Genomic DNA, 17,175 nt, shown 5'->3' with positions numbered 1-17,175 from the left:
AAAGTACTGCAAATAAATCACAAGCAATTAAGAAACACATTCACCAATTTGACAACACATACCGTATGTGGCATAAAGAAACACGCCTGAAATACAGAATATGTGTTTTCTGATCTGACACCCCTGTCAGGAGGAAAACATTATTTTGTCTGCACCTCGCTGTTGAACATTTGTTTAATAATGTGACACAATGGTGAAGATTTGATTTAGGTACAAAAACGACTTGGATAGATTCAGGGAAAGATCATGGTTTGGGTTAAAATAAGTACTATTGGTTAGAAACAGGAAGTGAACAGTAACGTGTCGTGGTAAAGTGCGATGATTTATTTAACCATCCATCCACCCCGACCTCTATAATACCACCTTCCTTCTTTCCTTCATCATTATTATCACGGTGCCGTTGTTATTATGTAATACAGTTCAAAGAAAAGCTAGTAAGTGGACCTTGAGTTGGGATTAATGACTACAAACTTCTGTTGTTCTGAAAGCAGTGTTTTTATATTGAGCTTGAGTTTTTTGGGCTTGTGTCGTCAAATTAGTCAATGTCTTTCTCACATCTCAACATTTATTAGTTTTCTGTGTGTTGCAAAATGCTGAAGAGGATTTCTTTATTTGGTTGTGCCACTGTATTTGAAGGTGTTTTGTAAGCTACCTGAAGATGTGTGTGTGTGTGTGTGTGTGTGTGTGTGTGTGTGTGTGTGTGTGTGTGTGTGTGCTTTTGAGACGCAGACAGAGAGAGAGACAGTGTGTCTATGTGTGAAACGCATGTGTGTATACGTGAGCGTGTGGCTGATCATGTGACTGGCATGTGGCATAGCGTCAGTGCCGTTGATGAATGTGGCAGCATTTAGTGGTTCTCCTGAAGCTCAGGTCTCTCTTTTCCTTTCTCCTTTGCTCTCTCAACACCACATCAGCACCAGAGGGCCACAGGATCATTACCCAATTACCGTGTCTCTACCAGAGGCAGAATTAAACTTACCACCCCATCTGCCTCCTTCCTTCTCTTCTCTTCTATACAGTGTTATGCAGGAACCAATTAATCGCAGGAGCCATGAAGGTCACAATTAGTAAGTGTTTAACTAAATCAAAACATGTCCATCTCACTGATCCTCTGTCAGTTAGTTGTGCTGCCAGGGAATGTAAACATTGACTTACATAAAGAAAGGCTATTACGCTGGCTGTATTATATTGAGAGATAATAGAATCAACAAGGAACAAGCTCATCCGAAGTGATACTGAATCTGTTTTATATGATGACCTGTTTCTTTAAAAAGGCAGAGAGGAGGGATGTAATTGCATCCATGGTATAAAAGTGGATGATGTTATCTGGATGATAACCTAAAGGCTGGATGTTACTCTATACTCTCCGGTTGAATCCCCTCTACCACTTGGCAGATGTATAGATCTGAGGTTACTTTATTGGTTTCTCTAATTGGTGCCAGTTTCCATTTTCATTTCCAAAAATTACAGTGGCGTAGCGTTCTGTTCATACTGCGTGCATCCATGCTGTGTGTACAGAGCAGAGGGAGCTTAAAGACACTGTGCCGTGCTGCATGTGTAAACGTACGCAGTAACTCTGAGATGACTGTTTGTGCTTTGTTCTGTTTATGTGTGTATAATGAGTCATCAGTGATTGGCCAAGTTGATGTGGTCAGCAATGGAGGCAGAGGGAACACTTTACAGTAAGTGCATCAATGGAAAAGAACCTCTCTGGGAGGGGGAGAGGAGGGAGGCCAGGCAGAGCACAAGAGCACATCATTCGTCCAATTGTAGGAGTAAATTACACAAAAATACACAAAACTCACCACAGTTGAGCACAAAAAGCCACCGTGACAGAGGAGCAGAGAAAAAGAATACTTTAAATTTGATAAACACACGTGCAGGGGCTGCAGGAAAAGTAAACAAGGCAAAGAAATTCTTGGCTGGGACGAAGGCACCAGTGGAGACGGTGAAGTTGAGAAGGAGGTAAAACTGTACCGTGTGATCCACAAGGTCACAGAAAAAGAATGTGTTCCGCTTCAGAGGAACGTGTAATTTCTGCTCGCTAATATAATAATATAATGTCTTTAAGTCCTTAATCAAATGTCTTCAGGTTACACACACACACACACACACACACACACTGTGGCTGGGAGGGGCTGATCAGGGAGGATACACTGCCCTACTGCTACACCCACTGTGACCCATTATTCAGCAGCTCTTCCCCGTAAATGTGATAATTATATGCTTGCCCATTCACAGTACAGCACAAATATACAAACCATGCTGCTTCTGTTTATTCTCCCTGTAATTCCTCTTTTATTTCCTCCAACACTTAGTTAATCCGTTATAAACCAACATTGTTACATCATTAATCCATTTCCTATGCGCTCTATTATATGGTGGCTTGTGACTGGTCTACTTTTTTCAAAAAGCAAAAGAATATGAAGCTATTGTGAATTCTAGCCAATATATACTTAGTTGAGGTACACGTATGTTCATCTGGTCTTGCCTTCTAATCAATGTGTATGTTGAAGTATGCATAGCATGCTTGTGTGAGTGTGTAGGTGCATCCGTGTCTCAATGTGCGTGTGTTTGCGCGTGTGTGCTGGCAGGCCAAAGCGCCATTGTGCAGCGGCGACCACAGGGCCTCCTTCTCCCCCAACCCGCCACAACAAAGAGCAATTAAACGCCGCTGCCTTGCCAGCTGAGGAGCCAACCGCCAGCCACACTTCCACAAACAGGCAGATCTGTTTAAAACCAAAGGGGAGAAGCAATAAAAGCCAACCTACCGAGAGCAACCCCCTCCGATCCCCGTCCGTTGATTCAAACCAGAAGGTGACTGGCTGGCTTCACCCTATCAGTCACTATCACCGTTCAGGCGGCATTACCATCAGATGTGCCGTTTTACATGCAAAATTCAACCAGTGCAATGATGTATTACACATGGTGGGTGCATATCGTGCATATACAGGCCAGGGCGTTAAAAATCAACACGACCGGCAACTGGGAGCTTTGATAAGAAGTGTTAAAACGTGTTAAGCTTCATTCAAAACTTCAGTTTTCTTTGTATTCCAGGGCTTTAAGATGTACAGAAACTGAGCTCAGATGGAGAGTGTTCTTCGGGGTTTGTTGCTGTATGTTTCTTTCAATGACAGGCTACTCCTCTACAGGATGCGTACATGGAACTGCACTGTGTTTGTTTGACCTGCCAAAGATCCCTTTGAGGATTAAAGCCTTTTTCTTCACCACATTAAAACAGTGGAAATGGTAGCACAAAGCGTACCAGCTCATTTCATTCTCCCATTTTTTGGCGTCAGTCTTTGCCAGGAACCTACTACTGACTTCACATACTGTCTGTGTTTGTTTTCACTTCACATGTTGCATTGGGGGGGGGGGGGGGGGACAGTTTTTGTCAGATAACAGAGAACAACACACGGAGATGAATAATTAAATGAAAGTAAATACATAACAAAAACACGTAAGACCTGGCCGTGTCTGTCAGGTTTTCATAAAGCTTCAGTTCAGACATACTTGATGAACTATTCTCTTTTTTTTCCGCACATTTTTTTGTTTTCTTATTTCTTTGTGATCCCAGCAGGGGGCAGGAGCACAGGAACCTGCCATGAAGCAGCTGTGGAGCCTGTCCTGGCCCTGGCCTAGCCCGGCTCGGCCTGGGTTCAGCGTGGGCCGCATCGCGGTGTCTCTGGTCAGGCAGCCTGGAGCCCTTGGGCGCTGGCAAGAGGTGCGGGCGTCCGGGAGGGGCCCCCTCAAAAGCCATCTACGAGGGGCCACACCCACACGGCCATTACGGTGGAGGCTGTTCTGGGCTTCTCCCGAGGCCGCCCGCTTGCCATTTTTAGAGCAGCAACAGAGCAGACCACATGCTGTGGCTTCAGGCAAGTGGGGGAAGGAAGGTTTCTTCTTTATTTTCGGTCAAAGCGCCATGGGCTTTGGGAGAATTTCTACGTTTGCACTTCAGTAGACTCAGTCAGGGTGGAGAAGTTGTTCATCTCTTGGATTGAGTTTCACATCTCGCTTCCTGATTAAAGTTTTGTCCCAACTTTTGTTCAGCAACAGGATGCTTTTTATCCAAGCGAACTACACTTGCACAACCCAGTACCTTTAATCTCTCTGTTTTTAGTCGTGTGGTTTGGTCTCCCAATCATGAAAGACTAGATGAACTGCAGGTATTAAACTTATTTCCAAGATCTTGTGAAATATGTGAAGTTTGGTTGATTCAGTCCTGCACAGTCTCAGTGTTTTTCAGGAGAGCGTGTGGGTGAAGCGTTGGGTGGTCTAAAAGAGAGAAGACATGAGCTTCCTCTTGCACACATATGGTGCGGCTTGGCCTTTTTGTTTTGATTTCAGGGGTTTTCGGTTATAAGTAATAAAGTTCCCTTTAGGTACGGCCTGCTTATTTTACCTACCTATAATGTCATTCTATTTCTGCATCGTGCGCCCTGCCCCTTCCTCTCACCGTTTCTATGAGTTCTTACAGCTTTTTTCCAGCTCCAGCCTGGTGCACATTCAAGTTCTGGACATTTTGCATCTGTCAAGCACCAGTTTTGACAGTTTTGAACCCTGCTTTAATCCACAACCCCTCGATTTCTAACCCTGTTTTGATCCTCCTCTCTCTTCTTGATCAGTATCACCAGGAAGTCCCCACATCAGTCTCTTCTCCAGAAGAGGAAACACAAGTCAAGAACACTTCACTTCTGTTCCACACAATCACTCAATAGTCAGGGACATCTGATACTCTTGGTCACCCGTCTCCAACATAGAGACGAATGCACTCTCTTGACCCACTTGAAGATATTATCCCTCTCCTACAGCGCAATATGTCTCTCATAAATAAACAGTCCTCCAGACCACATCGTTATGGCACTAAGACACTAAATGTAAAGCTTTGAACGATCCTCTGGTAGAAGCAAAGGAGATCAAGAGATGGCGGCTTTGTCTTGTGAGTCGCGGAGCACGGAGCTGACGTGAATCTCAAGAGGAAAACAGAAACAGAGTGTGTTCACTCAGAAGAGTCACAACGTAACAATCTAAAAAAATACTCCAGTCCCGCATTCAAAATCCTACTTAAATAAAAGTACTTTACTTTATTATCAGCAACATGTCTCTTTGGTTGACATCTGAAACATGAGCCAACGGTTTTGTAAAGGGTCACAAGCCAAAAAGGTTTGTTTAAACTTTAACAAGGCATTGTATTTTATAAGCTTATATTTGTTTTTAATGTAAAAGCGTCATCTGAATATATATAGTCGTCAGTGCAGCTGTCAGATAAATGTTTGTGGAGTACAAAGTAAAATAAATTAGAGTAGAAGTATAAAGTATCAGAAAATAGAAGTAAAGCTTATTTACCTCAGATTGTACTTAAGTACAACGCTTGAGCAAATGAGTATTATTATTATTCTATTTAAGATATTTTCAAAGCTTTTATGTAAGACTGTCGGCTGAAATAATTATATTAAACTATTAACTATTTCTTAACACTAAAGGAGAATATCACGTCAGAGGGTTTGAAGCTGAATTTCTTTAATAATAGACAGAAATAAACTATCAAAAGTGAGGAGGCTTTAACAAATACAGAGTAACATTCTGGTTATTTCACTGAAATACGCACATCCAAGAGAGGAGTTCATTAAATCAAGGAAGGTAGACGGAAGTTATTTCCAGGGCGAGGAGACCAGAGATGACTGCTGGTGGCACACACAAGACACATGGAACAGATCACACGACGCATGGAGTCGGATTCGCCTGTACGAAATAAAGTAACCCAAAAAAGAAAACCTCAATTTACTCCCTTTAAAAAACCCCACCAAGGAGTAATGAGCTCCCACCCAAACCTCAGCACCAGCTGCTGTCAGGGTCTGGGGGCACTGACTAAATATGTATAAACCAGTGGGGGGGGGGGGGGAAGAGGGGAACGTGGTGGGCGCAGCTCTGTGCCTTCTGATATGACAGTGTTCAAAGAAATGAATAAGAGTTATGTGATAGGAAACGCAGCCAAGTGAAACAGGCTTTACTGATAACTTAGATGAAAGACATGGAAGTGTGAAAGCGCACAAGTACGTTACCATGGACTTAAACTCAAGACATGTTAGTTCTGCCTCCCTGGACTCAACCGCACATGGCTTAATCAACTAAAATGAGTATTTATGTGGTGGTGATTTACATGTAGCCCACCATCCTGCATCATCTTTACGGAGGTTTGTGATGATTCTTTTAAATATTAACTGTTCGACATTGATCACAAACAAATTTGAGGCAAGGCTCGAGCCATTCGGATCAAGTCTAAAGTCAAGTGTTAAAATTCTTTATAGCTGTTCCAAACGGCCACATGAAGTAATCGTACAAATGGGAACAACATCGAACACATTGGGACAATCTTTCTTCAAAGGCATTCATGGTGTTTTTGTTATTTGTACACACACACACACACACACACACACACACACACACACACACACACACACACACACACACACACACACACACACACACACACACACACATGATGCCCAGAGAATGGAAAAAAGGGAGTTTGAGAGAGAATTGTAAATCATGCCTACATTTTAACTTCTGCAATCCAAGTAGGTATGCTTGTTGATCTGTCAGCTTCGGAAAGTTACAAAGATTCAGAAAGTTGTGGAAGGAGGGGGGGGGTTTAGATATGTTTGATGACAAGCACTTTGTTTGAAGCATACTGAGAAGCACCGATTACATGTATCCAGTATTTGGAGTATTTGGTGTTTGGGAGTATTTGTCACTTGCTTAAGACAAGTTGAACTTTGTCCCACAGAACTAATTGAGTTTCACTCAAGTCCATTTATATGAGTGGCAGTGAGTTTAGTAACATATCAAAACTGAGTAGGTGCTAGAGGGCGAGAGCCTTTGTGAGTGTCTGACATTACAGTGTGAGCGTATTAACTGCTATTTCCTGCAGGCGGTACCTAACAGTTACAAATCAAACTCTGCAAAGTATCAGTAGAAAATAATCGTTTGTTCGTTTATGGCCAGCTCTTACAGTATTTAAGTCCTTGAGTACTTTAAGTCCAGGTCAAGTCACAAGTCTGAATGCTGACCATAGACATTATCCTTTGAGAGCTGTGTTACAGTAATATTTACTTTACCACACAGGACCAATACATACATGTTTAGTCTTTAACGTCTTTAAAGTCACAAGTCAAATCAAGTATTTAGGGAGTCACGTCTCAAGTAAGTCCAAGTGGGAAGTCTTCATGTTCGTAACTTCAGTCTGAGTTTGAGTATCATGTATAGCTCGGCCATTTACAGCCAATGTTATTTCCATTAAAGAAGCAAACCACACATTAACCATCAAATCAGTTTAAATTAAATCCTAGTGTGAACAGCGTATCAGTATAGATATGATGACACACTGCATGTATGTCGCTTCCCAGTCAACCCACAGTGTCCAGTGAAACGCGTAGTACTCCTCAAAGTCCCTCTCATTTCACAAAGTATGTATAAAGAGATATTGAAAGAGACTGTCATTGCGCCATCCTGAGCAATTGCATGCATGACGCCTGTCGGGGTCATTAGGTGGCCGCAGGTCTCCTCGACAGACGGGGAGATTACAGGCCAGATGTCGGCTTGTATACAGCAAGAAGGCGGCGGACTGGGAGTTGTTTGGGAGTAGATGGACTTCTGTGTCTCTAGAGCTGATACTTGCATGTAATACCCTGCACAGCAACATCTCTGATTCTAAAGTGGGATAATAACTAACTGGCATTCCACAAACAGTAAAATATTCTTCATAGAAGAAAGCAATTAATGTTTCCCCAGTGCATTGTGGGCCTCTTTCTGACATGTGTGGTCACTGAGACATCACAGCGGGACGGGAATGAACTATGCTGGGGGTTGGCGATGTGAGACTGAAATGATGTTGTTCTTAAAAACAATATTCAAAGTACTACGCAGCAGGAAGCATTTAGCTTCTTTGCATTAGCATTTATATAGGGAAAAGATTACTTTCTCCTCATTGCTACATGTGATTACCAACTTGTCTGGTGACTGAATATGTTCTGTCCACTGGTTGAAATGCAGCCTGTTGGTGGTTGAATTACTCAAAACCACCAACATGCCCCAAAGTCGAGACAGACCACTCGAGCTGGGCCGGTCATTTTATTAAAAGCATGTTGTCATGTCTTTTCATGTCCGACTCAAAAAGGCAGAAGTGACTAACATTGTGATGCCACAATCAGCGGCATCAGCAGCAGTGCAAATGAACATGATAGTCACCGGTGCGTTGTATAACCCACCACCCTGTCTCTTTCTCTCTTTCTGACTTCTATACGTCCCCCTCTTTCTCTCTTCTCCCCCACTTCTCTCGCTCTCTCATTTTCCGTTGACAAGCTCTCTGAATCTTTGACCACACAGCCTGGAAAAATAGCACGGAGTCATGCTGCAAGGCAAGTCTATCCCTGACCCTGATTCCCTCTCACCACATTTCCATCAGCAGCGAAGTAAAACACATCTAATCATTTCAATTTTCCCCCTCCGTCGCAGTATTATTAACATTGTTAATTTTCTGAGGGTTGCAGCCCAGAGGGGAATGTCAAGGGAAATGCATTATGGCGAGATATTCCATTGATCCACCATTATACACACTTACTTGGTTGCCGTAATGGCCTAATGATACCAAGAGACCAATTTAATAGCAATGTAGAAAACAGAAGGCCATTCACCCCCCAAAAGAAGGATGCATTAAAAGCCAATGTATAGACATGGCCTAACATCTGAGGAGTCCCACAGCTTTGTTTCATGCTTGTTTGTACTGCTGCTGTGCTTTCGTGTTACCACCGAGACAACCTGGCAAATCTTTCACTACTATTTCAAGAAAGATGCCTGCTGGATGAACTTGCTTGTACTAAAGTGTACAAAACAAAGCCAATGGGAGGACTTGCATGCCTGCAGTGCTTGAAAGACTTCTGTAAATTCCTACTCATGTTAGTGCGGATATTTCACTTACTTTAGAAGTAAAGTAACTCTTATAACTCACTATATTTTGCTGTAAACTTAACTGAGATACTTACGACACCAGGATTTTGAACGGCTAAGAGGGAAAGAGTTAAAACTAGATTGCTTTAGGCGGGGAAATCTGAAATAAAAAAACAAAAAACAGAAACAAAGTCAAGTGAAATGACTTTTCTCTTGTTTTCTGTGTGACTTTTGAATGTAAGCTGCCACACAGGTGTCTTGTTTCTCACCAGTTGTGAAGCACACTTTAGTAGAAATACTCAAAACACACAGTCATTTACAGTAACAGGTAGGACTGGATATTGTTTGATATGTTCTGATACTGGTGCCATTGTAATATCTGAGTTTTGATACCAATACTAAAATCACAGAATAATCAAAACTGCTTTCCCGACACAAAGCAGTGACGGTTGTATCAGGATATTTCTGATCAAAGAACTAAACAAGAATCTGACCAAGCATTCATCGCTAGGGTTGATATCAGGCATCTGCCTTCACATTCTTCATCTCCTTTGTCTTCTTTATTCCCTTTCACACGCTTGAGCGTTTGGCACACAAGAACTGACGCCACTTAAACTCTCACCACAAAGTTTTTCCTTTCCTGTGAGGACAACAGCAAAAGGTGAACTATATGTTGAGACAAGGAGTTTGTTTACTCTGTAGGCAAACGAACTGCACGCTCACGGCCATCACTTCAATACAACTTGTTTTCTAGGAGAGGTTTAATTTTCTATAGAGCTGAGCAACCAGAAGAAGAATCTCTGCCAGTGTGAAGGCTTGCGCGGGAAAGTTGACCACTGGTAAATATGATGGAGAGAGACTTATTGCTTCCTGCTTTTTGTTTTTGCTTATTCATATTGCCAAAGGGGAATTAGGTAAGTGGTGTCAGGTGTAGCCAAGGTTCAAACAGTCCCATATCAGAGAACATGCCTGCGTACTGACAAACGGGGTCATTGTGTAGGCATTGAAGCTTATTCAGAAGCAAGTCCGTAAAGACCACTCACTAACTATCAAACTGAGCACTGAGATACAGTTCAGATATCTGAGATGTTTACCCAGAATCCTCTGAAAGCCATGTCATCATAGTTAGACCAAGAATCAACTAGAAAGCATCGAAATCGACTATGAAGTTTATAAAAATGATTTGTGTTAATTCAGCCATCACATGCCACTTGTTGCATTCAAACGGGCTCGGGGCTAATGAGCTAGCAACACTACAAAAACCTGGAACTACTAATACAACTGATAGCTGTCATATGGACAATAACTATCTATGCCAAACATATAATCAGCCCTGGGGAACATAATCATGCCCACCCAACGCCCCGAGGTTCATCAAGCCTGCAGTGCCTAATGTACCTACCCAAAGGTCTAAACCACACTGAGCAGAAAATAGTAAATAGAGCAGAGAAAGCTTTTTGAAGAGGCTGTTAAGAGCTTAACGCATTCTCTAATTATAGATCTCACTTGCTCTCTTTTGAAGAGAACTGTAAATGGGAGCACGCCAAAGTCTTAGATTACTACAAGTCTTGTAAAAATGAGAAAAAGCAATCCATTGGAGACCACTTTTGCGGCAGTCTAAGAGCTTTATACCTCCCCTCTCATTTCACCTAAATGTAAAACATAAAGCATTAATGAACGCTAAGAAGAAAAGGAACACTTCACTTAAAGATTTACACCAGTAACACACCATGTGTCAAATGAGAGGGGAGGGAAATGCCTAAGAAAGTGTGAAAAGATTGCCACGTATAGCACAATGCATCTGGATGTAGATAGGTAGATAACATAGACGGACAGTCAGACAGACAGACAGACAGACAGACAGACAGACAGTACAGACAGTCAGACAGTCAGATAGACAGACAGGTGAGATTTATAGGTTTATATGAATGCGAGCACAATCCTGTAGGAGTGTGTGACAGTGTAAACTGCTGCATGTAGCAGCCTTTGTTCTTCAGCTCACACCCCTTCTGAAATAAGAAAATAAAGCGATGAAGGTCAGTTGGAGAGCAGACTGCCAAATATAGCCTGCTGTGTTCATGTGAGGGCCAGACTCTCCAGAACGACAAGCCCAGCTCTGACCAAGCCCTGTAATTGAGGAGAAAATAAGGACAGAAATTATATGTTTATTTTTGACAACAATTTTAATCTTCTGTGCTCTCCTTCAGAAAACGAGACGCCCACAAAAAGGCGCTGAGAATCCGTCTCACCCGAGACTGAAAGTTGAGTTTTGGACTTTTTCAACCAATAAATTAAATTCTAAAAATGCCTTTTAAATAAAAACCTCACAGACAAAATATATTCTATCTATTGAAATGTATCTTCAGTTTATAACACAGTTTAACAAATAAGATTGCTTTGAACCTATAAATAAAAACATACTTTTCTGTAAACAGATTATGGTTTTTAACGTTACCATGAAAGCATTGTGACGCTGGTGTTACAGTGTATGGAAATAAAGTTCTTTAAAATTAAGGCATTTTACGGGCTACATTTCTGTAACTGATATACTCCTATCACGGGATGAGAATATTAGATATATTTAAATGTATGCAATGTACGTGTCAGACACAAACTTTTTTTATAATTTTTTATCTAAAATAAAAATAAAAGATAAATAAACCTCTGTAAAGTGTTTTAATTAATTTGTATGAAGTTGTGATTGTTTTTAAAAGGGTTTACATTTAGATTAAAAGGCACTTCCATTAGCTTCCATGCAGTTTGGGGACAATATACATTTTAAATTGGTAAGTCACCAAAATAAGGCCAATACATATTTCCAGATTTTCCTCTGAAAGATTTAAATCCCAGACTCGAAAATAAATAATGACAGAAAGTTATTTGGACAGTTTTGAAATATAGCACTTTGTAACCGTCTTTGGAAAGACTTTATATTCTTTCCATTTTCAAACTTTCTGTCATCTTTCCTGTTCAATTTCTTTCTCTTTTCATCAAACTTCTTACTTAAGGGAAACAATCTTTACGAGCCCCCCCTGCCCCCTCCCTCGTGAATTCGCCGTTTGAATTCATTTTATTTGATGTGATAATCTCTTCTTTATTTTATTTAATGACTTGATCCTTTCCTGCTCGCTTGTCTCTGCAGTTCAGCCTCTTTAACCATCACAGTTAATGTCTAAAAAGGCAGTTAACTGCATTTAAGAATATTGGAAACAGAGAGAAGGTTGAAACCAGAATAATAAAATGTCGGATGGAAACCACAGACTCGGTCTGCGTAATTTTCTTTTTTTTTTTTTATGTGGCGCAGGCCAAGGCTACATGTTCTTTTGTTATTCTTCCTCTCTCAGGAACTAAAAGAGCTCTAGTCGGTTTTTCACTTCTTATTTACAGAGCTCCTATAGTAATGTCTCTAACAGCATGAATACAATTTACAGCGTGTCTAAATCTGTTATCCGGAAAGATAATTCTCCGTGAGATGATGTTAAACTGTAGTCTTTCCCCTCAGACTCCACTGGACTAATCCCAGTGGAAAAAATAATGCCAGTGAAACTAAAATAATGTCCACATGGTGATTGATGAGTAACCCATTCATGCATTTGTCTTGAAAAATGATTCGACACTCTCCGTTTGGGGAGGTGGGATGTCCTCTTTCTATCCACCAATCTCCATCCAGTTTCCTCCATCTCTGGGTTTTTATTGCCTCTTAGCGAATCTTCAAAGAGCCCATAGCCTGTAATTAGGGGGCGGGCTCCCCGTGCCTCAAAACACTTCCCCGCGTGAGTGCTCAACTTCTTTCAAACTGTCCTGGGACTCTGAGCTGCGCTTCTCCCTCTCCCTTCAGCTTCCTTAGGATTTTGTTTCTCAGGGATGGCCGCATCTATTCTGGAGGTAGGGAATGTAATTGTAAGTAGATTTTTCTTCTTCTTCTTCTTCTTCTTTTAATACAAACTCAACTTTTAAGATCGAAATGCTGTTGAAATTCTAACTTTATGTCAAAGTCAAGCAGTTGCACGTTGGAGTGAGGAAACCTATAGCCCAGTTTGGTGTAAGGGTATCTGAAGAATAATATATGACTGAATATAAATCTGTGACATAACAGGATTATGAAAATCATAACATGCATTACTGAAGAAAGATCTTAGCTCTTGATGGTAGGTGATTTAAAGCAACTTAAGGGTGAGCTGCTGGCAGTTTCATAAAACTTTACAACTCACATTTTAATCTCTGCTCAACTTTGCATTTACATTCCCTCTAGGCAGAAGGCTTCACTCGTATATCCAGAGCACATAGCAAATCATAAAGATAATTGAATAACAAGTTATCTCACATGGCCACGAGAAGCTGCGCAGTTGTCAGTGGATGGAGCAAGACTTTTAGAGCACAGCAGGGATTTTAGGAGCAGTAAAAGACTAAAGGTCTGGGATGAAACATAATTAACCTAAAAACTGGGCTGGCCCAGGGGTTGGTTGGAAGAGAAGGAGATAACCACTAATCACCTCTGAATGAACAGTCAGTCTGAAGGGAAAGACGTTTTAAAGATGATAATATTCTAGTCGCACTTATTTAAAGTTATAGGCCAGGATTACAAAAGAGATGTAGCGCGCCTACACTGAAAAAGACAACTTCACAACATATTTATTCCATACGAGTATCACAATAGTCTTAAATTTACACCACCGCAGGTCAATTGCAATTTCAGGTACAATAACACCAGTAAACTCCACATTACATAGTGAAGAAACTCTGTAAAGTTCTATGGAAATATTATAGGGATTATTATTAGTTAGGCTATATCCACATGTACAGTGTGTGGTAGCAATAGAAAGCTGATATGTTGTGCTGTGGTGTTTAGTTACCTTCCACATGGAAAAGCAAAATACTCGAAAAGGGACGATTATATACAATATTTAGGTAAGGTGGAATTTATTTGGTAGTGAGTTTCAGTCAAGACTTTACTTAAAAAGTGGAACATGTTTTGTTTTCTTAAAGGCCCAATGAAAATTCTGAATGCTTACGTAACAAGTCATAAACAGACATTTTCTAAGAAGATTAAGCAGAACAATAGGCGGGACAGTTGTTACACTATGTTCCATTAACTTGTCCTCATGGCCATATCTGTGTCTGCTAGGAATGACACAGTTACAGTTCATTTAATAGAACGCCTATACACGATTACACAATGTGTGTTTATGTATGTTGGATGCGTTCGCACAGGTGGAACAAGTTTAAAGCGAACATGAGAATAGCATGTAGAAAGGGGTTGACGTGAAACAAAAGAGTAAGGGAATTCCTCCTTTGCTGAGCAGAGCAGAACCTGCACGAGCATAAACATTCGCTGCTTGAAATTGCCCTGACCACTTTGAAAACGGAGGGAGCAGGAAGAGCCAGCGGTGGCCGTCTGACATAAGTTTTTTATTAGAGTTGACACTGACAGAAGCAGCAGCAGCAAGCAGCCATTTCCTGCCGAAAGACAGTCTCATGTTCTCCCTTGTCTCCTCCTCCCCAGGAAGACGCACGCTATGGCTCCAGTCCTCTGGCTATGTTAACTGCTACCTGTAACAAGTTCGGCAGCACAAGCCCCATCAGGGATTCGGCTACACCCGGTAAGATCGGCAGCGCTACTCCACTAAAGAAGTCCTACATAATGACCTCTGACCTTCAGACAGCTAAGAACGGGCGCACCGCAGACGGCAGCGGCCTGGCAGACTCCTACACTGGCTCCTTCACCACAGCTGGAGGAGGAGGAGGTGGCGGGCTGCTTACCCCCACTGGAAGCCCCCCTCCTTCAGCCGGAGGCTACGCTACAGAATATAACCCCTTCTCCCACTCCTTCCAAACCTCCATTTCCCAGGATCCGTCTCTTTTAGTGTCCAAGGCCCACGCTACGGTCGACTGCCTCACCAGCGTCTATACCTCTCTGGATATGACACACCCCTATGGCTCCTGGTATAAAACCGGTGTCCACCCTGGCATTACTGCTGCTCCAAATAATGCCACGTCCTCCTGGTGGGATGTCCACCCCAACTCCAACTGGCTGTCATCAACCCAGCCCCAGGCGGACGGAGGTCTCCAGGCCTCCCTGCAGCCTGTGGCGCCCCAGGCCTCCCTTAGCCCTCAGTTGTCCAGTTACAGCACCGACTTTACACCACTCAACACAGCTCCTTACCCTTCTGTGGGACTGGGCTCCTCCTCACACCTCCTCCAGCCCTCTCAGCACATGCTGCCCCAGGACATGTACAAGCCCAAGCCTGTGCAAAGTGCAGGGCTGATGGAGAATCCCATGGGCCTAAAGCCTGCGAGAGGATCAGGGGGCTACAGTGGAGGAGGTGCACCAACCAGGTCCTCATGTGACTGCCCCAACTGCCAGGAGCTGGAGAGGCTCGGGGCCTCTGCGGCATCCCTGAGGAAGAAGCCTGTTCACAGCTGCCACATCCCAGGCTGTGGGAAAGTCTACGGCAAAGCCTCCCACCTTAAAGCCCACTTACGCTGGCACACTGGGGAGCGGCCCTTTGTTTGCAACTGGCTGTTCTGCGGGAAGCGTTTCACCCGCTCGGACGAACTGGAGAGGCACGTTCGCACCCACACGCGAGAGAAGAAGTTCACCTGTCTACTGTGCAACAAGCGCTTCACACGCAGCGACCACCTCTCCAAGCACCAGAAGACCCATGCGGATTCTGCAATGCAGGGAAAGGCTACAGCTGTGGAGGGAGAGACAGATCCTCGGAGCGAGGACACCACAGAGCTCAACACCAGCGCAGTACCCGCCAATCCTGTCGCTGACCAAATCACCAACGGAGATGAGAAGACTGGCACACCTAATGGAGTGGAGAACAGCAGTGGACTGTTGGAGATCTGATGTCATTAACTCTTCGATCCAATATTTGAGACATGGTGTGTTTTTCTTTCATGGTGGAAAAAAGATTCACCTTTAAAATAAGAAAAAAGACAGCATCTTGTTTCAAGACATACAAAGGATATCAGACCATGTTTGAAAAGACTTGATATGATAAATGACTGAGCATGTTGCAGGTAGCAATCACTTCATTTTCTCTGGAGCAAACTCACACAAATATAAGCAAGCCTGCAAACATACACCAACGCACAAATGTATGCAGGCAGACACAAGTACACACAGATTTAAGAAACCAAGTCATGATGTACATGGAAACTAATATAACATACGTACGTGCACATACAAAAGCACAGGAATAGCTATGAGCAAATGCCAGCATATATAATGCACACACACACACCACACACACACACACACACACACACACATATATATATATATAGATACAAGTAAACACACTCATGCACACATTTTCTGCCTTTCAAATGAGACAAACCACTAGGGAAATTTAATCTGCAAAAGCAGAAGGAAAAGAGCTCTGAAGCCGCAAAAGGAAAGTAGTTTTAGAAGGAGACTTATGGTTAGGATGATGGAGCTGATGGAGCATTGCATGCCGAGGGAAAAATCGGATTTACAGCTGTACTTTGATACTTATTCATTATTCTTGAAACAATCAATGAACAGTTTTACTTCTTGTTCTTCTTGCTACCCAAGACATTTTGATGTAAAAGGTTTTGTATTTCACTTTTGTTTGCCGTTTGCTACATACTTTGTCTAATTTAATTTCATATTTACATAAATAATCTAATTTATGTCTTAAATTATACACATGGAAGATTATTTTATCCTGCACCACGCAGGAAATATAACGCCTGAATAAACGCAAGATGGTTAACGCTGGCCAAAAAGAGAAGAAAATGCATTAAATTAAGACTTTTTTTCTTATTTATTAGTTATAACATGGAGTTTGGGGTTATGTTTTTAAAGATTTATTTATAGATCTTGAAGTTAGTGTGTAAACTATTTCTATATAATCTTTTAATTGTGAAATCTTCCACACCTGGCAAGGTAATGATTAATAAGGGATTTTTCCTTGTTTGTACATACTATATATTTACAACAATATATAGATATTGTTAGGTGTGTTATTTTTCTACTTTTTTATGTATTTTCTATATTTTGTGTAACTTTCCACAATGAAAAAGATCCCTATGTTGCATCAGTATAAAGAAATATAAACATGAAACTTAATTTTTCGTTCATAATTTTGCTCATTGTTAAATTGAACTACCACTGTTTGCTGACTTGTTGTGAAATGAGTGTATAAGATACCGTAAATAGTGATAAAGCATTAAACCTCGTAAAGGTGAACATGT

General features: G+C 41.9%; 2 protein-coding genes across 3 annotated transcripts in view; one reads left to right on the top strand and one right to left on the bottom strand.

The window, feature by feature from the left end:
• The window catches only part of igsf8 (immunoglobulin superfamily, member 8), a 44,790-nt gene that overhangs the window by 20,798 nt on the left and 6,817 nt on the right, over positions 1 to 17,175 (bottom strand). The window lies entirely within an intron of this gene.
• On the top strand, positions 12,814 to 15,802 carry sp7 (Sp7 transcription factor). 2 transcript variants are annotated; one of them, XM_029431514.1, is made up of 2 exons: positions 12,814 to 12,834; positions 14,453 to 15,802. In XM_029431514.1, the coding sequence occupies exons 1-2, from the start codon at positions 12,814 to 12,816 to the stop codon at positions 15,800 to 15,802; spliced, it is 1,371 nt and encodes a 456-aa protein (XP_029287374.1). The 2 variants fall into 2 exon arrangements, with proteins under 2 accessions (XP_029287374.1, XP_029287373.1); XM_029431513.1 differs by having other exon boundaries at positions 12,814 to 12,849.

This window comes from Cottoperca gobio, chromosome 5 (genome assembly GCF_900634415.1).
Source record: "Cottoperca gobio chromosome 5, fCotGob3.1, whole genome shotgun sequence".
Taxonomy (NCBI): domain Eukaryota; kingdom Metazoa; phylum Chordata; class Actinopteri; order Perciformes; family Bovichtidae; genus Cottoperca; species Cottoperca gobio.
Note: the sequence above shows the minus strand (reverse complement) of the source record. Positions and strands in the feature narration are given on the sequence as shown.